The sequence below is a fragment of the Ammospiza nelsoni genome, chromosome 1 (genome assembly GCF_027579445.1).
Source record: "Ammospiza nelsoni isolate bAmmNel1 chromosome 1, bAmmNel1.pri, whole genome shotgun sequence".
In the NCBI taxonomy this organism is placed as follows: Eukaryota; Metazoa; Chordata; class Aves; order Passeriformes; family Passerellidae; genus Ammospiza; species Ammospiza nelsoni.
Window position 1 is genome coordinate 43,476,364 of NC_080633.1, and position 23,341 is coordinate 43,499,704.

General features: G+C 44.2%; 1 protein-coding gene across 1 annotated transcript in view; it reads left to right on the plus strand.

Moving 5' to 3' along the window:
• The window catches only part of SH3BP5 (SH3 domain binding protein 5), a 50,727-nt gene that overhangs the window by 21,146 nt on the left and 6,240 nt on the right, over nt 1–23,341 (plus strand). The window contains exons 4-6 of the mRNA XM_059485455.1: nt 9,600–9,764; nt 17,857–17,987; nt 21,856–21,898. Of these exons, the coding sequence (XP_059341438.1) occupies nt 9,600–9,764; nt 17,857–17,987; nt 21,856–21,898 (339 nt within the window). The remainder of the gene's footprint in view (nt 1–9,599; nt 9,765–17,856; nt 17,988–21,855; nt 21,899–23,341) is intronic.

Sequence of the window (23,341 nt, forward strand, 5' to 3'; positions counted from 1 at the left end):
GGAAAAACCTGAGGGATTAGGTTGTGCATTCCTTTGTGTGACTAGCACTTCCACAGCTATTGCCAGAACACTGATCTACAGGAAAAAAAAACCCAAAACAATTTAAAGGAAAAAGGTTGCTTTGCTTTGTTGTCTGTCACCATTTTCTTCCCTGATTTTTTTTTTTTTTTTGGTCTGGCCTCTAGTAAAGTCTATTTCAAGAGATTGTAAACCACAGACAGGATCATCTGTTAAAAATAGTAGTTGGCATTTGAGCCTGGGTGGCTTGAGGTCAGGGTGCTATCCTGCCTACCTGTTTTGTGTGATAATTGCTCAGGGATGACTGCTGAAGGCAGCACAAGTCTGGCCACTTCGGGGAATTTTTTCAACCAACCAAATGTTTCCTGTGTACAGTGGTCTAAATAGGTGGGAGTTTATTTTGGAGTGATAAATGCTCATGCTGAGGTCTGCTGCCAAAACAGATGTGATATGGATGTTGGTTACTGCCTTCTGGATGTGTTTTGGTTTGACTTCTAGTAAAACAGTATGAATTTTGCAGCTTTTGTCTGTTCTTGCTGGTAAAAATTATCTGAATACTCTAATTTCTGTATTAGGAAATTAGCATGTGGGAATGGCTCTGCATTGTAGTTTCTACAATGAATAGTTTCTACAAGAAATACATCTCAATTGCAGCAAACAAAAAGTTGTACTGTTCAACAAGAAATTTTGCTGCCAGGATGTGGGAGAAATGTCCACCTCTTTTAGCTGTGTCTGGTTGTTTGGTTTCTGTTTTATTGTTATTGTTTGGTTTGTCGTGGTAGGTTCTTTTAATTTGGTGAAGAGTGCTAATGGCTTGTTCTCAAAGGAGGATTTCTTTGCTGTGAAGTGGAACTGACATATTCCCTATTCCTGCTGCTACCTAGGCTATTTCCTTCGAGGAATGGACTGAGCCCTTCATTAGTCCAGGACACCGCCTGCAACTTCTTTGGTTAAGTGCAGCAGGTGTTATTCACCTGTGCTGTGGAGTTGTGTAATTTGACTAGAAAAAATGCTGAAGGGTTAAGAGTTATCTTCAACATGTCCCTTAGGAGGATGACTGTCTAAAAAGTATCTGTGAGGGTACAAAGGCAGACAAGGTCAGCCTAGAACTTTCTTCCAGAGTGTGTTCCTGGTATTGAGGACAGGCTGTGGGTGTGGGGCTTTCTGGGAACTGGGAGAACGTGTCCAGAACAGCCCATCAGCCAGGTGAAACTCCTACCCACATGCCTTGTCTGTGCTTATGCCAGTATGAATGCACAAGATGTGCTTTCAGAAGCAGCCTGCCAGTCTCTTGCCAGCACTCTGAAAACTTCTACTTAAAAACATTTGCTGCTTTGGTGGTGATTGCATGAGACAAGGATCCAGTGTTTCTCCTGAACATGCCTGTTGCATCTGTGTCTGCTGAATGTTGATTATCTTGGGTAATTAAAAAAAGCCACTAATGCAGGCGGTGTCCCTGTTCCAGGGTGTATTCATGGGAGTTGTTCCTTGCTTCTATATTTAATTCCAGCGAAGCAGGCTGCTGCCAGGTGCAGATGAGCATGTGGAGCCTCTGTAAACCTGGAAGGCAGCTGTCAGCCCTGGACTCGCTGACTCACTGCCTAAGCTCTCAGAATGCAGGTGCACAGAGCAGGGAGGATTACCTCAGTGTTTTTCTCTCTTAATAAGATTGTTTACCTTTGAAATCAAAACCTGGACATATTCTATCATCCCCTCTTCCAGAAAGCAACAGCTTAATAATTTTGGCCGCAAACAACTGCACAACTAACAAGCAGATGGCACTGAATGTCCAAGAAGGCTGTGCCTGGATGGTATTAGTCTGAGCCATTTGTCATGCTCTGGTGCCACAGACTTGTTAATTAGTGTGAATAACTCCAAGCACACCAGCATCTCTCAACAACCACATGAAAAACAAAGGAGGGGCAGAAGGCTTGGGGTAGTGTCTGCCATGCAATCTCTGCACCCAGGTGAGCATCACCTCCCTGTTCCTGTAAGGCAAGGAGCTACATCAATGAAAACCAGCAAGGAGACCAGCAGGTTTCAGATGACTGCGCAGTGGCAGTGATCAGCTCAGAGGGGATATCCTTGCCCTCATTTCACAAGATCCTGGTTACAGCCTAGATGGGAGCTGCCAGAGAACAGAGAAGGGCTGGCAGCTGATTGTGCAGTCCAGTTCAGGACTGGCCTTAACAGTGTTTGAAGGGAACTGTGTGTTCAGATATTTTCTTTCCCATTTCCTTCCACAGCTCCCAAAGAAGGGAGGTGGGACTCTGCCTTGAGGAATCCAGCTGTCTGCATGCTGGTGAAAGCAGCAGCTAATGAATGAGCTCTTGGTTGTGCCCTGAACCTTCTGGGTCTTCAAACACACTCGTGATCCTGTCTTAAAGGAGTTACACATACCACCTAACTTTAGCACAGAGCTAGATGTCTCTGGAAGCATGCTTTGTAGGTCTGCTCTTATTTCCTGAGCCTTTTTATAGACTGCATAGGAATGTAGCACACAACCAGGAGTCAGGTCAGTTCTGCAACAATTTGGCTGTTGGAAGAGAAGGGGTGGATGCATGTGGGGGACTAAAAAGCCCAGCATAAGAATAAAACACCTAATCAAAAGCAGAGATTAAACTTCACATGGTTTTAGTGTTCCATAGGCGTTTCACTAGTTATGCAGCAGGGAGGAAATGGTTTGTGTTTCACAAAACTCTAGCAAGGCTTGTTTTCACCTTTTCCTCCCCTCTGCCTTCTTCATCCAGTTAAAAATCTTTCAATCTACTTTTGAAAAAACAAATTCTAACTAATGTTCAATTATATAGCTTTATAATAAACTACTTAAAGATCTAAAGAGTATTTCAGACTCGTGAGAGACTGTACATTTTGATGTAAACAGTCATCATAGATTATATAGCTCAGGCCTTGTAGCTGTGTCAAAATGAGGTCACTCCCATGGCCTTGGATTTTAGAAGTTGTTTAGAAAAGTATAGCTAGAAGGGGTTTCTGGAGTGTTTTTACTACTTTTCAGTTCTGGTTTGGATCAGAGTTTTAGGCTGTTGGGAGAGGGGAAGGAAAGGTCATGGTCCTTAAAAAAAGCAAACAGAACCCTTACACCCCCCTCCCCCACAGTTGCACCACTAGTCTGTTTATTCAGGAAAAGAAATGTATCTGAGTATCTAGGAGAACATTCAGCACCACTGCAGAGTTTTTGCAGAAATGTTCTTCAGATTTTGAGAAACTAGGAAAAATATTATGGTATTTGATTGAAATAGTGGTTGTTCAGGACCTTTGGAGGTCATCAGATCCCAACTTTCTGCTCAAAGCAGAACTGTCACGTTGCTGGATTGCATTAGCCATGGCTTTGCCATGTCTTGAAGACTGCCAGAGATGAGGATTTGAAACCTCTCTGTGTAACCTGTCTGCAGGATTGGCAGCCATGCCCTCTTAGTTTAGCCTAGGACATGGTTTGCATTACTCCCAGGGAGACTGCACCTTCTCAGCTTTCTCAGCCTGACTCCTGTTGCAGTGTGCAGGTCCTTTTGACAGGGCTGACCGTGGGATTGTTCCACCCCAAGTGCAGGACTCCACAGGTCCCCTTGTAAAGTGTCTCTTGGCCCACTCAAGTGTCCCAAGGTCCATCTAGGCTGAAGTTCTGCCTTTTCAGCCACCTCCTCTGACATGGTGTCATTTGCAGTTTTGCTGTGGATGGAGCTGTGCCAGTGCCAAGGTTGTTGTTATTTGTTTGGGTGTTGAGCATGGTGAGCCCTTGTGCTGACATCTGGGCTGCTGCTCTTGTTCCTGCCTGCCAGCTGAATTGAAACAGGTTGAGGAAAACTGAAGCTGAAGTAGCAGCCCTCAGTGGCTGGTTACTGTGAGCTGTGCAGTGAGCACTCAGCTGCCTTCACCTAGGGCTTCTGAATCTCTGAATCTGCTGCAGGGCTGGGTGAGATGGGGATGCTGTGGTCCATGAGTGGTAATCCTGCTGTCCCCATTCCTGCCAGAAGCTTGTGCAGAGTGCCCTGGTGCAGTCCCTGCACTCAGAGGGATCCCTGAAGACAGGCAGTGCCACAGCAGCTCTGGTGGGCGATTGATGGAGTAAAGTTCCTGTTTCAAAACACGCTCCCTGTTGTACTTTGCACAGCAAATTAACGTGGGATGTTGATACAAGAAGGAAAGGGGGCCAGAATGAAAACATCTGAAACTTGATTCCTTCTGAAGAGTGGGACTGGAACACAGTTAATCATTATCTATTTGCTAGTAAGCAAGTACATGCTTGCTGGTGGCAATTAAACTATTGTTTTAAAGATTAATGAGTGGGAGAAACATTGGTTTCACAGTAACAAACAAGTGCTTTCTAGAGCAAAGGCTTTGGGCCGGCACATGGGGTGCTGCTGCCTGGTTCTGACCAGCAGCTGTGTGTTCCCTCCACGTTCCAGCTTATGGTGATTTCATAAACAGAAATTGTTCCTGTCTTTCATTGCCAATAACTCAGAGATGCTGAAATAAAGTGGATGTCAAGGCCTTGGCAGTGCAGGATGGGATAGATTCACTTGGATAAATGACAAGCCAATTTTGAAAATATCTGATCTTTGCTGACTGATGTTTCTAATGGGAAAATTTCTAGTTGTGTTGTGATGTCCTTTTCATTAAATATCTGTACTTGAGGTCTGGTCCTCTGATGAGGCTGGCCAAGGGGAGGAATTCTGCATAGGCTTGTCTCCACAAAATGAGCCCTCTGCATCTATTTGGGGAAGCCTGGCTGGGCTGTGAGCTGTGTGCAGGTGTGCTCACGTGTCAGGGGCTGAGCTGTGCCTAGCAGGGTGCATTAGATGTTGGCTAACCTCAGAGGAATGCTATAGCTGTGTTGTACCATGTTTCAGTGGCAGTGATACTGTGCAGAAACAAAAACAAAAATCAGAGATGAGAGGAAATATGAGATGAGATATGTCATAGGTTCCAGATATATATGGGAAGGTGGGGAAAAATCTTCTATTAGCAACTGGGCAAGATCTTGACTACAAAGAGAGTTTGGGTCAATAGAAGCTAATGTAGACTAATCAGAAAATTGTATTTCATAATTAGAGTGCACACTTTTCTGCTTTGAAAGTGGACAAGCAGATGTCAGTATGTTGCTGGCAGTTCCAGAAGGACTGCATTTAAAAAGTGCCTGGTTTTGTTTTCTGTTAGCTTGCCATGGCCTAGTGTTTTTTTAATTTCTAGCTGACAACATAAATCTGTCTGTTGTGCTTGGTTCCCTTCTGTGCAAGGCCCTGTGCGGGCTAAGCAGAGGACTGCCTATGGGGATGCAGCTTTTATCCCCCAAAAGGGATTTGTCAGGACTGAGCATCTTTCAGCAATATATAAATAGCTTGCAGTTTTGAATCCTGCCAGTACCCCTTTAATTTTGCATAATTTATTTTCTAAGCTGACACATTTTATACCAGAGTGCAGGATTTGCTTCTGTGAGTGCTGCTACTGCATGTCACTTCTGGGTCTTTGGGAGCTGCTGGGAAGTTCAAGGCTGTGCCTGTCAGAGCCAGGGAGATCAGGGACATGGAGGAGCTGGTGAGAGGAGGTCACATGAGCAGAACAGCACAGGGTGGAGAGCAGTGTAAAGAGAGCTCTTGGCCATGGGGAGGGGGCTGAGTGGGCAGAGCAGGACTTGTGCATGTGCTCCTGGTTGTAGGAAGGGATTTACTGTCATGGGAGATGTGTTTGTAGCTGGTTGCTTGTAGAAGACTGAGTTGCAGAGGAGGGACAAACAGAATGGCAGGAAGAGCTGATGCTCTGTGTTGACAGTGTGTGACAGATGTGCTGTGACAGTGGGATTCTCCTCAGCTTCATTCTCTGTGGCTGCCTAATTGTGTTCCTTTAGGACTCCCATTTTATACTTTACACTGATGCAGGAAGGGTCTGCAGTGGTGAAGGCACTCAATTGAGTTTCCTGGCAGAAAGCACTGATCATGAACCACATGAGCACTGTCACCCTGGCAGTGGGAGCTGGGGCATGGGTCCCCCAGTTCCCAAGGTGTCAGCACTTGCTCATTTTCAAAAAGAGGTTTCACTGGGCTGGCTCTTCTGACTATAATGAAAGAGATCCTCACTTCTGTGTTGGGTAGACTCCATCAAGCACCAGTGATATGGATGACAGGCAGAAAGTTGGCATACTACTTGCCTCCAGCCTCCCTCAGCAATTTTTGTCCTCATCCCTAGTACATTTTCTCTCATTCTACCCCAAGGCTAAGCCTCACTCAACTCAAACACGAGTTTCTGATGGAAGACAACCTAGTTTTCAGCCGTTCATTTGAATTTTGGATTTTAGTCTTGAGAGAAACAGCCACTGTCTAAAGTAGTGAAGTTTATATGCAACATAAGGAGGCTGGATGGAGAGGTGAGCTCCTGCTGGTTTCTCTGTGGTTTTAAAATCTCATGAAGAACATGGGTACTCTCTTTTCCATCAAATGGAGTGGCCTGTGGGCTTAGGACTGAGAGCAACCTCTTGGTGATGGTGCAGAACAACTTGTACATGCTGGAGGCAGTTTTAAATGAGGGCTAATTATTGGGTAACTGTATTAGAACACAAAAGAAAGTGTTTGAATATTCTTCTTCACATTGGCAAAGCCACAAACCTGTTGATGTTTTCCTAATGACAAATGTATCATTCTTTACCCTAGCATTTTTTTTTTTCTTTCGCAGACTTTCAGGAAGCTGCTTAAATTAAAGACTGTAGACTGACTTCAGATAACTGTTGGAGCTAAATTGCTATTTGGACTACTATGTTGCTCAGAAACAAAACAGTGTTTCCAAACTGCCACTGCAGAACAGTATTCAACAAATGCAGCTGGGAGGGAGTGTTTAGGTGTGATTTTGTTTCAGTTTTCCATTTACCCACCCAGTTAGAGGGCATGAATCGGAATGGATTATGGGCCTAGAGCTGTGGGCTTGCCTGTTAACAGCTCCAGCTGTCACTGTCCTACAGGTCCAGGTGCAAGCAGAAATCTAACTAAATTGTAAATTTGGCTTCTGTTTTTATCTTTATCATAGAGACAGTTTTCCTGTTTTAGAGTCAATTGGCCATTAAGGCCTTCATCAGAAGGGCTGCTAGTACTGCAAGCTACCACTAAGTGTTGTTTTCCATGGGGATTAAGTATCTCAGCTCCTAATGCTCTGCAGGCTTTTTGCTGGCTCAGACGTCTTGCTCCCTGACCCAGGTACGTGTGCCAACAGAAACTTCCAAGTGCTGATGCATTACGGTGAGAAAAGTGCTCTTCTGTGCTTGCATTGCCCCTGGGATCTGGCTGTACTGAGTTTCCAAAGCAGTTGCTTGCTGAGAAGGTTCTGGCTGTGCTTGGAATGGGTCTCCAGTCTGGTTTTGTGTGTTTGTAACTGATTTCTCACATGGGCAAGCCTGCTCATGCAGCAGAAGCTTCACAGCCTTGTTGCTGGAAGCTGCTGGGACCTGGCTCCCTCTTGTAGAGTCTTCCATGAAAATTGGTCTTGCTCTTCCTCCAGGCATCCTCAGCATTGTTCTGCAGTACTTGGTGCAGGTTCTCACTGGAGTCTTGCATTTTATTTCCTATCTTAAAATCCCATCTCAAACTGCTTTTATGGAAACTTTTGGCCTTTAATTTGTATTTGATTCCTTTACTAGGTCAAACTTACTGGACAGAAAAAAGAAAGTTGTGAGATTTTAGAAAGTTTAGTAGATATTTTGGGGACTACACTCAAGCTTTTTGCTGTATTCAGGCTTTTTGCTGTATTCTTTTCTGGAAGCCCAGGTTGAGCCTTGTTTAAAGATCCTCAGATGGCTTTTTTGTATTGGCAAATTTTTGTGCTTGCTGGGTTAAGGTGAGTTAGTGGCTAAATAAAACATTCTACAGTTAGGCTTATTCTGAATTTATAAAATGTATTAATATATTTGAAGCAGGCAACTGGTGACTGGGGTGAGAAGGAGGTGTAACATGTGGGGTTTTTTCAGAGAGGAAAAGAGGTAATGTTGTCATTGAACTTCTACCAGGATGCTGTGCATGCACTAACCTTGGCCCAAAGCATCTGTGCTGCTTGGAATGTGCAATTCTGCATGGAAATTAACACTTTTAGTGCCCTGGCTCTTCACAAAGGCTGTAGGCAGGGTGATATGGTGTAAACTGGCTGGAAAACAACAAAGGGGATATTTAGATTAACTTCTCTGTGGAAAACGTCACCAGCCTCTTCAGAAGGAAATGCATCAGGGACCTTAGTTGGAAGGAAATTACTGCTCTGATTGTGATGATTTTTATTTCCCTCTCCAGCTTGTAAGTGAAGAACCTCTGACACATAATTCCTATTTTTGCATGGTTACCTTGGGGTGAAGTACCTCCATGTGAGAGAGGAAAGGAAGTAAGAAGAGCTTGATGCTATTTCAGGACATGGAGAGGGAAACTTAGTGCGCTTTATTTCCTTTTGAGACTTGTGTTTAAATTAGGAGTCCATCTCCCCTGCCGTGGGGCAGGGAGGGAGGGTTTTTTCCATTACCTTTACAAATAACTGTGGTGTCTGAAGTGTGGAGGTGTTTGCAGCTGGTATTGAGGGGGTGTAGAAATACACTGTTGTTCAACTTATTTTATATCAGGAATTTTTAGTCACTTCCCAAATGATCACCATTTCTTCAAGCTAAAACCTCCTCCTTTATTCATAAGACTTTGACATACAGAATACTACACTGAGGAAGATAAAGTCCTTTCTCATGTTTGATTGTCAGACTCCTTCTGTGCATATCATGATACCTAAAGTTTTATTCATTATTTTGTTCTGTCAGTTATGTCTGGTCAAAGACGTTTTTCATAGGTATGTACTGAGTAATTCCAGTTTATTTCTGAAAAATCATTGAAGTGTAAATGAGAACTCTCTACACAGTGCTGGATGTTCAATTAATTGTGTGTGAGGCTTACATTGGAAAGGTTGTATTTCTGAGCAAAATAGCTCAAAAATATTCCTTTAAATAAGAATCTGTGAAATACATAATGTAGAAAAATCAGGTAAAGATTTTTTTAAATTCCCTTGGTTGTTCTTTTGTCTATGTGCTGGGGACTTAGCGAACCAGTTGTGTACCAGCGATAGCGAAGTAAAAAAACACCCAAAGAGTTAAGCAATCACCACCTCAGAGAATTGTTTGTTCTTTATAACAAGCTAATAACTCCAAAATATTTTCTCAGCGTGATTAATGGCATATCAGATAAAAATCCACCCTGACTAAACTCAGGGAGTGCCATTCTCAGTGTATTCTTGCCATGCCACTAGTTGGCTATTTCACTTTCTTTTGGTTTGTTCATCAGTGATTAAACCTGCATCATTTGGTGTTATCTCTCAGCCAGGTGCTTATTTGTAGGCCATCAGCTACAAATTAAACTTCTTGGCAAATGACCTCTTTGGGTGGGAAGTGCTGCTTTGGCAGGACTTACTGCAGTGAGAAATCTGTCATTTCAAATAAAAGTTTGGGAAACAGTGACGCCGGTGTGGCTCTTCGTAAAAGTCTTGGGATTTGTGTCATAGATCTTCTAAATGTGACTGTGAGAGTTCCTTTGTCTCTAATCCCAGACTTTTTTCCCCTTTAGGCTCAGCTGGAGGCTCAGAGGGCGACTCAGGACTTCCAGAGGGCCACGGAAGTGCTGCGTGCTGCCAAGGAGACCATCTCCCTCGCAGAGCAGCGCCTGCTGGAGGACGACAAGCGCCAGTTTGACTCGGCCTGGCAGGAGATGCTCAACCACGCTACTCAGAGGGTAACACCAACCTGCCCCAGCACCTGCCTTCTCCAGGCTTTGTGTTCCCCTGTGGTGTATGAGGCCCAGTTTCTGAAAGACCAGATTTTCCTTTTGGTCCAGATACCTGACATGTAGGAAATGAAGCCATGGAAATGGTGAAGCCTAAGCCTGAGTGGTCTGGGCCTTGGCTGCTTCTGGGACAACTCTAGTTCTCTGCCTGGTGGTGCTAAACTAGTGGAGTAGCTCTCTACAGAAAATTTTTAAAAAGTAATTACCATCTATTTTACAGGGATAAACAATGTCTTAAGGCATGTCTGCATTTGGAGTTGTGCCAGAATAATTGCGTGGAGATGCCTATTTCTGAATATGTGTGTTATGGAAGTGTTTACCCTGGCAAAACAGGGACATGTTTCAGTTTTAGTATAACCTGTTCTTTGTATGGACTACATTGGACAAGTCACTTTGCTTCAGAAATGTGTGTTTGAATGTAGAATTACTCAAAATCGTGTGTTGCATTTTAAGCTTGCATGCTGCTTTATCCTGAATTAACTTTGGAATTTAGACAGGGTCCTGCCTCCTTTGTAAAGTCTTCTTAAACCTACAGAAGAGATGCACTAACAAAGAAAGACAGTATTCTTTCTAGCAGATGTCAGGAAGCATTTTCCTGTCATTTGTCTTCTCTCTGTTAAAATAAACCTTTCTGCCTTTTTTTTTTTAACATAAAAGAACCAAAAATCCAAGTTAAAAACCTTTGTTCTGCATGTACTTAATATGCCAGTGAAGCTGAGCTTGCTATTCCAAACATGCTATCATGCCATACAATGCTCATATTGTCTTGCAGCCCTCAGTGCAACAGTTGCTCTGTTCTGTTGCAGAAGCTTCTCAGTTGAAAGAAAGCCTCTATTTCAGAGTGAATTTTAAAATCCAGCTGCCTGATGAAGAAAAAGGGAACAGAAAGGATATTTGCTGTGTGTAGGGGGAGAGATAGAAAACCTGGTATATAGCAATGAGAAAATGAACTCCAGGGTACTGTTTGTGTTATTGTCCCTGTTATAATTTGGTATTTGCAAATGTGGTGACCTCTGTGTTTATGAGGGGAGCCCCACCTTTGCAGTGTGTGTGTGCCAGCTGTCATTTTTCTTGGCTGTAATTCCTGCTCCATATGAACTAAGTCCAGAAATAGATAAGTTTTGATTCTCAGAATTGATAGATGAGAAAACCAGAAGTGTTTAAGGAGTTGTTTAGAGCTCCTGACTGCTAAACTGCTGAGTTTTGGTGGACAGTGACAGCAATCACACCTGCTTCTCTAGCTGGCAGAACAAAAACTTGGTGTTGGGGTGGGTGACAAAAGAAACAATGGCAGCCTGAGGGTACAAATGAATTCTTCTTTTCCTTGGCTATTTCAAAGGCATCCCTGTGTCCTTCTACAACCCTTGATGGTTCCCTGACGGTGTGTGAGACGTGTGCACCTGAGATGAGCAAACCCAGTGATACAGAGCAGCAGCTGGCAGTGTTTGGTGGAGTTGTGCTGGGGGTGTTGGTGGGTGCTGGCAGTGATTGCAGGACAGCTCCTTGCTGGGGGGCTGGCTCAAGCCATAATGCCTCTGAGTTGTTACAGCTGAGCAGTAAATGGGGTGCTTAGGTGTACTCACTACAGCTGTAAAATCTCCTGGGCACTGAGTGGACTGTGTAGAACAGCTGAGTGCTCCATGAATGGAAAACTTGGAAAGCAGCAATCCCCAGTGCTTAAAATAGTCTGGGCAAACTCAGTTCCCAGAAAGCACCCATCTGCCCCTTTCCATGGTGCAGCAGGTTTTGGGAGAGTTCCATGGAAGTTTGTCTTGTGATTTTCATTGGCTGTGGTGGAGGTCTTAAGGCTGAGGCCAGAGCCAAGAAGGGTGAAAATGCTCTTGGAAGTCCTGACTGAGCACACCCAGCATTAGTTTGTTTGGAGTGCTTGACTGAGTTTTGTGTCTTCTCTAAGAGTGGGGTGAAAGCTTCCCTTGGCTTCAGTGCATGCAATTAATGAAGTGTTCAGTGTTCAGTGAGGCAAACAGAATGATTGGGATCTCAGGGAGGAGGAAACATTGGCATTGCCTACCAGGCTATGGGTGAAAAGAGGTTAGAGAATGAAATCTTCTAGAACAAAAGTTCTCCTTGACTGCCACAGTGTTGCTGACACCTCAGATCATTAACTATGAATTACATTAGAAATCACTCATGGAAAAAACTGATTCTGTGGGTGAAGACTGAGGGTTAAGAAATAGACATCTTCTATTGGCACATATAAAATTGCTCTTGGAGAAAGGTTTTGCACTCTGGTTATTTGGATTTTGTAGCTTTTTTTGCATGCATTTTTAGCTTACAGTAGTAGTGGGCAGAGAATAATCTTGCTCCAAGCCTTTTACAAGTGCAGAAAAGCACCTCTGAGCTAAATGTTAGAAGTGGGTACTGATTCATTTGTTTCTCTTCTGATAGAAATGTCAGGCCAGAGTCAAGTGTTTTTATTTGCTGTTCTTAGGCAGAGGGAGCAGGCTTTACTGAATGAATCTGAAACTTGGAGCCAAACCTGAGCCCTGTAGCAGCTTGGTAGCTGACAAACACTGTAAACAGAAAGCATAAAGAAAAGGGTAGGCGAGAGAACAAACGAGAAACTGATTTTTTAATACAGCTATGTGTGGAAATGCTGCCAGGTTACTTTTGCACTTGACCTGATGGATATAGACAAAGACTTGGGTTCCAGGGTACCAAACAGGAAATGCTGTTTCCAGACCCTCACTGGGAGGAAATAGAGATAAGGGTTGTCTTGATAGTCTGAAAAGCTATTAACACTATTTTTAATGTGATGAGCTATTGGGCTTCTGCAGACAAGACTTTTGTAGCCACTGATCTAGAAAATCATACAATTCAGCTGATGCAAAATGGGACAGTTACTGAAATTTTGTTTTTTCTGGGTGAGCTGGGAGCATAATGTGTGGAAAATTATTCTATTCATGGAACAGGCAGATCCAGCATGAACATGTACATGGAGTATAGGCTATCACTCAGAAATTTCTTTGCACATCACAGTTTGAGCTGTTTCCAAAGGAGGCTGGGAGCATAAATAGGAGCTGGATTCCTGCCTACCTGCCTGTGAAGATGCAGCTGATCCCTGCAAATGTCTGTGCTTGAGCTAAGTGTTCACCACAGAGAAGCACTGGACTGTGGTGCAATCCTGCAAGTCAGGCAGCTGCTTTGCCCACTTCTGCACTTAACTTGATGTGTATTTTGGGTAAAGTCCTGGGGTTTTTTCTTAAATGTCCATTTTTCCAGAGATCTGGGAAGTGTAATGACACTTAGATTGGAATTTAGCTCATGGTGTCATGTCTGGAACCTGGCTGTGTATCACCATTACTTGCCAAATTTCCATTATGATGAAAGATGATTTGCTCAGTAAGTGGTGTCTGGAGAGCAATTTGTGTGACCAGAGGGGCAAGTTCATTAAAAGATAAATTCTCTGTTGATTAGAATGGAAATGTAGACAGGCTTGATGAGCTCTAAAGCTGCCTTGGGAGGAAGAATACTGTTCACTCTTAGCCATTGGCTTATCAGGATTTTGGTAACTGCAGTGTCTCTTTAAAATTCGGAGATGATGTTTTTGCTAGTGGTACCAGCCTGTTTGTACCTTGAATTGTAATGCTGCAGTTTGGGGTGCAGAGAGCAGGGCTATGAAAGAGACAGGACCAAAGGATATTGAATTTTGGAGGGATGGAGGAAAAAGATCTTCACATTTATGCTCCTATTGAAAAGAATTCATAAAGATGTACAAAAGGAAAGTATTGACAGATGTGTTACATCTAGTTTGACACAAGCTGGAGCAGAAAGGAAGATGCTTTATGAATTTCAAGAGAAATTGCTAGTTTCTAATTGCTGATGCAATCTGCAGTCTTAAAAGGGTTCTGCTTTTACAGTCTTTCCTGAGATATGTTGAGTTCATAAATTCTGGCAGGGAGAAGAAATGTTTTGGCTCTTGATCATGAGACATTTTAAAAAAGAGAGGATGAGGGGAGAGTAAAGAGGGAGGAGGCATGCTCCCTCTTGGATTAATTTGGCTTGTGAAGCTCCCTTTGATATTACACAGTGAAGTACCATCTGTCAGTGTAAAATGTGTGGGTGCTTTCATGATGTAGAGAGGAGAGAGACTTCCTGCAGCTAGAAAAACTTAGAGGAAAAAGTGGGAGAAGAAAAGTCTATGAAAAAAACAACAAACCACATCTTGTCTTGTCCTGATCTCTCTGTCACTTTATCCTGGAAATGCAGTGATTTTTTTGTGATCCCTCTTATTGTCGATTCCCTTCTCCTGGTTTACTGATACTGCATTGTCTCTTTTCTCTCTTATTTTTAATTCTTCCCCTAGAAGAACAATCAATTTAATGTTTTGTGAAAGAAACAGTCCTTCAGAGTAAATCTCTTGCTTAGATGGTCAGCTCTGCTCAGCTCTACTGATAAAATTGTTCTTTTCCATCTGTTATTATTACTGAAATTTTGCCTGGAGTCCATTTTTACTTCTGATTGTGGGAACATTTTGGGTGGAACAAAGCTACTTGTACAGATTTATTGAGGGTAAATATATACTCTACACTGACCTTCCTTTTCCAGACAGCTGGGTAGGAAATAGAGAGTAGGGGAGGAGAGAAGAGGAATTGATCAGTCCCTGTGTTGGGGTTTTTGCCTGCTCTGTTTGCCATTACTTGTATCTTACAGCCTGTGCTGCCTGGGAGAGTGAGTTCTGCCTGGGGTAGGTGATCCAGGGATTCAGTAGTTAGGGACAGGCAAGAGCTACAGGAATGTCTGGTGGGCGTGTGGGTATCCTGGAAGTTCATCCATCCTGGTGTTTTTGTCCCAGACTGTGTCCCCTGCTGACCCCGAGGGTGAGCTGAAAGGCAGATCCAATGCCGGGAGGTGAGATGTGTCTTGAGCAGCCTTTGTTTGAAGAGGTGTCATCCTCACTTATTTTTCTGCCTTTTTCTAAGTGATGCTGCTGCATCTGTGCTGGCTTAGGAGCATCTGCAAGGCAGGGTGGGTGGTAGAAGCACTTGGGTTAGACAAACCAGCTTATTTGGCAGCTGTGACTGAGAGCTTGTTTACAAGTCCATATGACACTGCAATTTTTTCACCAAATATATTATTAGCTCTAATAAAAAGTACTTCTTTCCTACACTAGCCTATCTGTCTATTTCTAAGCCTTCTTAAGGAGATGAGGAGTTTGGCTGGCTGGTCTTACATTGAACTTCCCAGCTGCAGAGGTGGCAGCGTCATTTGCAGTTTGTTTCTGTCTGCCAGCCCTGATGGACAGCTTCTCCATTTAAAGGCTGTTTGGAAGGAGGATGATCTCTCTTGCTTCTTCTTGTTTGAATGAAGTGCTTAAATGCATTTTGGCAGGTGATGGATCTCTGCAGAGGTAACTTACAATCCCCCAGGTCATATCCTGGCACCTTACAATCCCTCAGGTCATATCCTCAGCCTCAGGCATGCACCTTGAGCTGCTGTCCCAGGAAAAGGGGACAGGCAGTCTCTGCAGACTTGGGTGGATAATGTGAGCAGGAGAACAGAATTCCCACAGGAAAACAAGGCTGTGGGGGCGTGAGGAGAGAGATTTCTTACATCACTGATTTCTCAAAAGCATGAAGTATATAGCCTTTTTTTCCCCCCTTTCTTACTGAAGAAGGTAATGAACGTGGGTGTATATGGCTGGTAGCAAATTCCACATTTTGTCAGATATTTTGAGGCGTTTGCAATGTGTCATCCTCAAATCCCAGTTCTGCAGCGTTCAGCATTTCTGTGATGTTTGATATGAGACATTTGAAAAATCAGCACAGTACTGGACACCTAACCTGCTTTACAATCCTGATGTTGGTCATACTTATCATGTGGTTTATCCCAGATATCAAAGTTTATGCTGATTTTGCCCTAAGAAAGGATGTGAGGGACTGACATGTAACTGAGCATTGGCAAATTCCTATTGCTCCATTATTTTGTAGCTTGCGGCGTTTTTAAATTGCAGTTTCCTTACCACACTAGAAAGAAGATGAGCCATGAGCCACCTTCTGTGCAGTCTTTGGAGACTGCAGTTTGATTTAAGAGACTTCCACATTAAAACCAGCCTTGTCTGACATGTTTCACTAAGGCAAGTCTTTGCACCAGCTGACTTTAAAACAGTTGTTTGAGATAAGAGGCTGCAGTTTATTTTTCAGGATGCAGGAGAGAATATGTCATAAGCCTGATAGGTTTTTTTCTTCCTCTTTCTTTGAAAATGGATGCCTTATACATATGAGAAAGTTGAAGGGTGTTGGGGGTTGGGTATATTATTTTATATCTGATCAGAAGATCCTTTGAAAAACTTATTTCTCATAAAGTTCTCTAGGAATTCCTTTCTTTAATAATGAGTGGTGTGTGCAGATGAGCAAAAAGTGTGGCAGTGAGAGCTCCAGGTTGATGCTGATGGCTTTGGCAGTTTCACTCTTTCATTTGAGCATCAGAAAGGACAATGTGACAGTTTTCCTGAGAGGAACACTGATCCCAGTGAGTAAGAGTGGGACATCTCTTTTCCTTGCTCAGTTTAGCCTGAGGGCTGGGAGGATTAGCACACCTTAGAAAAAAAAATTAAAGCTTTGTGGGTGAGGTTATTTAAAATAGAGATATTTTGAATATTCTCTCTGCATATGTGAGCTCAGATGTAGTCGGGTGGTGGGAGGCAGGTGGAGCAAATTTATGTGAAGTTGTGGAGTAGTTGGAATCACAGCTGAGGTGTTTCAGAATCCAGTACTGGAGAGAATCAAGTCCTGCCATTTTTTGTGTGAATACCTTCATAGCTGCAAAACAGGAAGCTTAAAAAAAACCCCACCTGCTTTCCCCTCATTGACAGACCAACAAAGAGGTGTCACCACTTTCCTGACTTCGAAAAGATCAGTCACCTCCCTGCCTGGATCTTGACTGCTAGTGCACCAAATAAAACACATTTTCTGTGTTTTAGATGTAATTTCAGTATTTACTGTAAGCAGTAAAGACTGCTTACAGTACACCTCTGACATCTCAAATTTGAACAATAAAATACTCTGGATAAAATTACTGGCAAAGTGTGGCTGTGGGATACCAGCAGTGCAGCTAATGGAGAGACATTTACTTTCCCAATGCTTGTGACAACTCTTTCAGTGAAAGTTTTTTTCCTAATATCCAATCTAAACCTCCCCTGGAGCAACTTGAAGCCCTTTCCTCTTCCCTGTAGCTTGTTACTGTGGGGGGAAGAGGCCAATTCCCACCTGGCTGCGCCCTCCTTTTGGAGGTTTTAGAGAGCAGTAAGGTCTCCCTGAGCCTCATTTTCTCCAGGCTGAACACCCCCAGCTCCCTCAGCTGCTGCTAATCAGACTTGTGTTCTAGATATCTTGATACATGAGGATGGGGGGGCTGGTCATCAGCATAACTCTCCTTGTCTGCATGGTGGGAGTGTCAGCTCAGGGCTTGAACCTTTGCATTTTCAGTGTTGAAACTGTGATTTCAGGCATGTCAGCTGTTTTTCAGAGAAGAGCCATCTTGGACACAGTTTTCTAGTGACTGGTTGTTGAGGCCAAACTGTGTTTGAGTCCTCTCTCTGCTGTTGTTGGTGTCCAGCCCTTTCCAGCATGGTGGGGCTGCAGCTGGGAGCTGAGCAACCAGCAGGCTCTCTGCTGGGAATGTCAGGGAGGGAGAGGAGCAGGGGAAAACAAACATTGCTGTTGAATGTGACTGGTGACTTCTGCTAGTGTTGCTCCACTTGTGAATATCTAACTGGGTTAAAAAATTGATGTTCCCAAAAGCTGAGGGTCTTCTAAACTTCCTGTAAGAGAGATTGTGTGAAAAGCTGTAACATCTTTGTCATAATTTGTAGTATTTGTCATAAATTACAGTATTTGAAGACCTGCTGCTCTTTTCGGGAAAGGCTTTTAAGTATGTTCACTGGAAGTAATTTTTTCTGTGCCCTCACTTTCCTGACATGAGCTGATAGGAGAGATTATGAAGTTGCTGTTAATTGAAATGATAAGAAGTGGATCACTGTGTCTTGCTGCTGAACCTGTTTTTTATCCCTCTCTTGAAGGTCATGGAGGCAGAACAGACCAAAACGAGAAGTGAGCTGGTTCACAAGGAGACTGCAGCCAAATACAATGCTGCCATGGGAAGGATGAAACAACTGGAGAAGAAGCTGAAAAGAGCCATCAATAAATCCAAGTATGTTTTATGTTTGGAGAGGAGTTTAGTGGTGAAACTGCTTGGGGGAAATACCTGTCCTACAGGGTTTTTGGACCTGTGAAAGTGTATTGCTCTTTGGGTTCCTTTCTGTGTGTAGCAGCCTCACAGCACAATTGGCACTGGTATTTGTCCTTGTTGTCTGTTCTGAGTGTCTTTTGAAACACCTGACTCAATGGACTGGTGAACTGGGATAAGAAACCTTTTCTGAGCAGCATCCTGGTCTTGTTCTAGTGCACTGAACTCCGTGGTGGTGTGTGATTTGAGGAACAGGCACATGGGATCCACACAAGTGCTGTCTGCAGAGCTCTGTGGGGATGTTTCACAGCCTAGGATTGTTCACAGTTCTTATTTTTAGTTAGGAGAGCAACAAAGCAAGTGGCAGAAAGCTGAAAGGTGCGAGACTGCACGGGTGTAAGGTGCTGAACACGAGGCTTGTTTACTTCCTCCTGCTGCCATGGCAAAGCTGTGTGAGGGCTGTTCTTGGGGAGGGAAACACCCTTCAGAGGGCATAGCTAAGCAGCTTGTGTCATTAATAATTGTGTCTGCATTTGTTGTGCAGTTTGGCTCTGTTGCAGAGAAGTGAAACAGCTTTTTGCTCAGAACCTGTTTAAAATTTTGGCCCTGTTTACAACCAATTCTTAATCCTCTTTATATTTCACAGTCTTTTTTTTTTCCTAATATTTCCAGACTGTGGCTTGTCTAAACAGTCTGCTTGCTGTATTTAGCTTTTAATCCCCTCCATCTAAAAATGACTTTTTTGTGAAATCGGTCAACTAAAAATCTATTTTGATTGGTGTTTGCTCAATTCAGGAAAGGATTAGCACTTCTCAAGCAAGATTCAAGCATGTTTGCTGAAACAGTGTAGTGGTGTGACTTCTAGAATGAGCTGCATGCTGTTTGTCTAGCAGTGCACAAGTGCTGTGAAAACCATCATCAGATCCCTAAATGACAGATCCCTCTGGATAAGGGCAATAGCTGAGAACAGTTTGGGCTGCCAGGAGCTCCCTCCTTGCAATAAGATTTAAAATAAAGACCATGATTAAGTTGTCAGTGGGGTCCTACACAGCTTTTTATCATGGTGTGGAGCCTGGTTTCCCAGCTGCCTCTTGTGTGACGTGCCTCTGAGTTTTCATTTCTTTGCTGGATCTACCCTCAGAGGGGTGTCTTGTGTCAGTGTCCTCAGGCCAAGCTGGTTTCCACTTCTGTGGAAGGATCCCAGTGTATTCTTTTGTCTCACAGCAGGGCTGATTGCAGCATAAACCATCTAGGTAGGGTGTTTTGGAGGTCCTTTAATAAAGGGTGTACAGAAATGCCACTTCTAAGCTAGTACTGATGTGAAAGATGCCTGGTGGCACAAACAGTCGTGGATGTCTTTGAAGTTATGCTACATGGGGATGTTGGAAAGGTCAGTTGTCTCCCAGCATTGCAATTTTCACATAAAGGAAAATTGCAGCTGAGCTGAAAACATCAGTGCTGTCAAGTGGCTGCAGAAACTGGGAAATGAGGCTGCTGAATTTGCAGCTGTTGGTATTGTAGGGTGTAGCTGGCCTCTAGCTGCTCTTCAGGGGGGATTTAACACCAGCATCCTGCTCTGACCTCCTCCCTGCGAGGTGTGGCAGCACTGGCTGTAACACTTTGGCCTTTCTGGCCTGTATTTCATCTTCTCTTTTTAAACTTGTGGATAGACACACTGGATGATTTGTGCTCTTTTGGGCAGAAAATGATTTGCATTTGCTGCTTGCTTCAGTTGGGAATAAGATGCTTAAAGCATTACTGTTGTGAAAGCAAGACTGGAGCATCCTGGAGGAAAGTAATTTAGATTATTTGCTGGGTAAAGTTGATGAGCAAAGGATTATTGGATAGTTTTGTTCTGGTTTTGCTTTTAGTTTAGTTTTTGGCTGCTTACTTGCTTGTGATCTATGAATGTGCATACGGCTGCATGTTCTTAACAGTTACCAGATCTTCTGGCTCAGTGCCCCTGAGCTGTGGATAATGAACTTGCCTGTGTTAGCTGGTTTTTGGAAGTCACTTTCTGCTCTGGTGACTTGGGCAAAGTGCCTTTCACTCATCCTGTCACTGCCTTGAAAAGCACTTTGTGCAGTGCCCTGGGCTCAGTTGTAGGACACCAGAGAGCAGCTCCCTGCCCTGCTGAGTTACAGACCAGCCCCCAATGGCTGCAGGGCCATGGATGTCAGGGAATGAAGGGACTCTGGGACATGGGAGTGTCTCTGGCAGTGCCCTGGTTCCTGCTGGCACCAGGTGCCCAGCTGTGTGTGAGCCATGAGTGAGCAGGAGTGTTCATGTGAGCTCCTGCACACCAGGCTCGTGGTCTCCTTGTGCTGCTGGGCTGGGGTTCCCTCACCTGTTGCAGTGGGACATTCCTGCTCCTGTGTGCACAGGGATGTGTTTGTGTACACACACACACTCGGGCATGTGTGGATTGCTTTTTCACACCATGCACACACACTTGTGCTTGTCACTGATAGAGAGGGCACCTTTCCCAAGGCTTGTGGAAGCTGGTGGGAGGTTAGGACTCAAGCCTGGTTGTTCCCTCCCGGCTGGCACCAGGGTAAGGAAGGTTGACAATCAGGTCATTTGAGGTGATTGGGTTTCCCTGTGCATGTTTCCCTGCAACAGCACTCTGTCAGTGTCTGTGTGCTACCTTTGCTTTGAGGTAGGGCTGTAGGAGTCCTTTATCTGTTGGACCCAAATTCTCAGCTGCAGTGTTTCATTTGGCCTGGCAGTGCATCTGTGTAGCCTTTGGCAGGGTGATGTCCCACTAAGGGAAGGCTGAAGTGCATTTTGGCTGGATTGAAGCATTGAGACTTGGCTGTGTGCTCCTGGTGATGATGGGAGGGTGCTTAAAAATATCAGAGCTGGAAATCACCTACTCTCATGGAAACACCACTCAGTTATTTTTTCTGTGACCGTGTAGTGAATTCAACCCTTCAAAGAATATAGGATCAGAAAGCCACAGTTTCACACTCCTGAATTCTAGTGCACAGTCCAAAATGCAGCTGCAGTAGGGCTTAGAGCTCAGAAGAGCCTTGCTGTCAGGGTAGAAACACAACAGGAGTAGTTCACATTTCTACTTTCATGTAAAGCCATATCTGATTGTTTATCTCTCCCCTACTTTCCAGGAGAGCTTCTGAGAGGGGAGGAGGGTAGTGAGCCCTGCTAAATAACGGGGCTATTATTTTTTTCCCTGCTCAGAGTTGTATCAGATGATATTGGCTTGTGGGCTTCAAAATTTTGAGGGTGGAAAGTGGTTTCTAGGCTTTGTACTGCACCTCTTGTACCCCTGTGCTCTTGCAGCCTTACAAGCAAGTTTAGGGAGGTGCCTGGTGGGCCACTGTTGGGAGGTGCTGTGCCCTTGTGTGGGGTGCTCTGGCCTCCCTTCACACCCTCTCCTTCACTGGAAAACCCAAGAACTGCCTCTCCACCCCCCACACGTGAGCACAGAGAAGGTTCAGCTTCTGTAGGAATTTATATGTGCCATGGGCTCAGAAAGTAGCTGGGTAGAGAGAGGATGCCTGTGCCTGAAGTTGGATGTTACATGTAAATATCTTGCAGAATCTAGGCCTGGAGAAATTATGCTGTCAACTCCAAAAACTGGAATTTTGCAATTTGTATTTAGGTCAAAGGACCCAAGAGGAATAGATGCATTAGGGAGTAAGAGAGAGACGCTGAGAGCATGTGTAGGTGTTCCATCATCTGGATATGGTCTCCTGGGATTGCAGTGATACACAACATAGCTGTATTAATGCTACAAAGAGAGCAACTCCCACGCCAGTACATGGCATTCAGTCTCAGTGATTCTAAACAACTCTTCTTTGTTTTTCCACAGACCTTATTTTGAACTGAAGGCAAAGTACTATGTTCAGCTAGAGGTACGTACGTAATTCACATCCATCTGAAACATCTTTACTGCTTACAGTAAATACTGAAATTACATCTCAAGTGCTCTGACAACTATATTGTGTTTCTACACAAAACCAATTCAAAACCTCTTAAACAATTTGCTAAGCACATTTTAAAGATAAAAGACTAAGAGAGTCTTTGTTTCCTTGTGTGAAATAGGAGTGTTTGAACTCTGTCAGAGCCAAAAGAGTACAGTTTGACTATCTTTCTTCTTGTAGTTTAATGTGTCTGGGATTTATTTGTTTGTTGTGGGTTTCATTTTTTCCCCCCTATGTTTTATGCTTCAGACTGTTTAACTGTACTTGGGGTGCTCTTTTATGTTTACTGGCTGGATCAATTAACAGAATAAGTAACCTGCTTGCAGTGTTCCAATACCATGCAGATGTGAATTTCTGATTTGGGGTTTGGCATAAGAGGGATTTGGGGTTTGGCTGGATGGGCTTCCAGGGCTTTTTGGCATCTCTGCAGTGCATTCCGTGTGGTGCAGCAATGTCTGGCCAGTGCTTGGGCACAGCACATAGTGGCCCTGGGCCAGACGTGGCAGTGCTGTGTGGGATGCTAATCCCTGCTGTTACAGCCAGGGATGGGATGGGAAGGCAGGGCAGCCCTACAAATTCAAATACAGGAGTGACTCTCTTTCTACTTGAGTGACTTTTGCTGCATGTGGCCCCTAAAATGGGGGACTGTGGCTCCTCACAGTTGCAGGGTGGTGGCCAGTGCTGTTGTTTTGTGGGATGGGCACAGGCTTTGAGTGGAGCACATTGCCTTGGACTGCTGGCCATGGGTGCAGGAAGGCTCCAGTGGGGTGTGGGGTCAGTTGGATCCTGGCTAGAAAAGGATTCCCATTCCTTGTCTGGGGTGCAAGGCATATCCCACAAAGGTTTTGTGAGCTCTTTCCTGCCTGAGATTCAGCAGCATTTTGTCAGCCTCAGAGACTCTGGTGTGCACCTATTTCCTTGCCAGGTTCCAGGCTTGGGTGCTCTCTCCTCCTCTGCCTTGCCTGCCTGCAGCTGCTGCTGCATCAAGCTGAGCCCTTGCCTGCCCTGGGCTGGCTGCCAGGCAATAATCCCTGCTGGTTAGAAGCATCTTTTGAGAAATTCCCTTTTTTCCACGGGCATGGTACACTCTTTGTGGGCCTGTTGCTTCTCCATGGCAGCTGCTCAGTGCCTTCCTGAAGCAAGGTGATTGTGTAAACCATATGAAAAAAGCACAGATGGTTTTTTTGTGCATTGAAAGCAAGCATTGAGAGAACTACAGACACACAAGCAGTGTTTCCCCTTTGGGAAATAGGATGCACAACACTTCTGCCCTTGCTGTAGGGTGGTGTTTGTGCCTGGGGACACAGGAACTGCTGTGTTACAGCTGTCAGGGTTTGAGGTTTGCTGCTTTTTGCTCTTCAGGTTGAGTGAGCA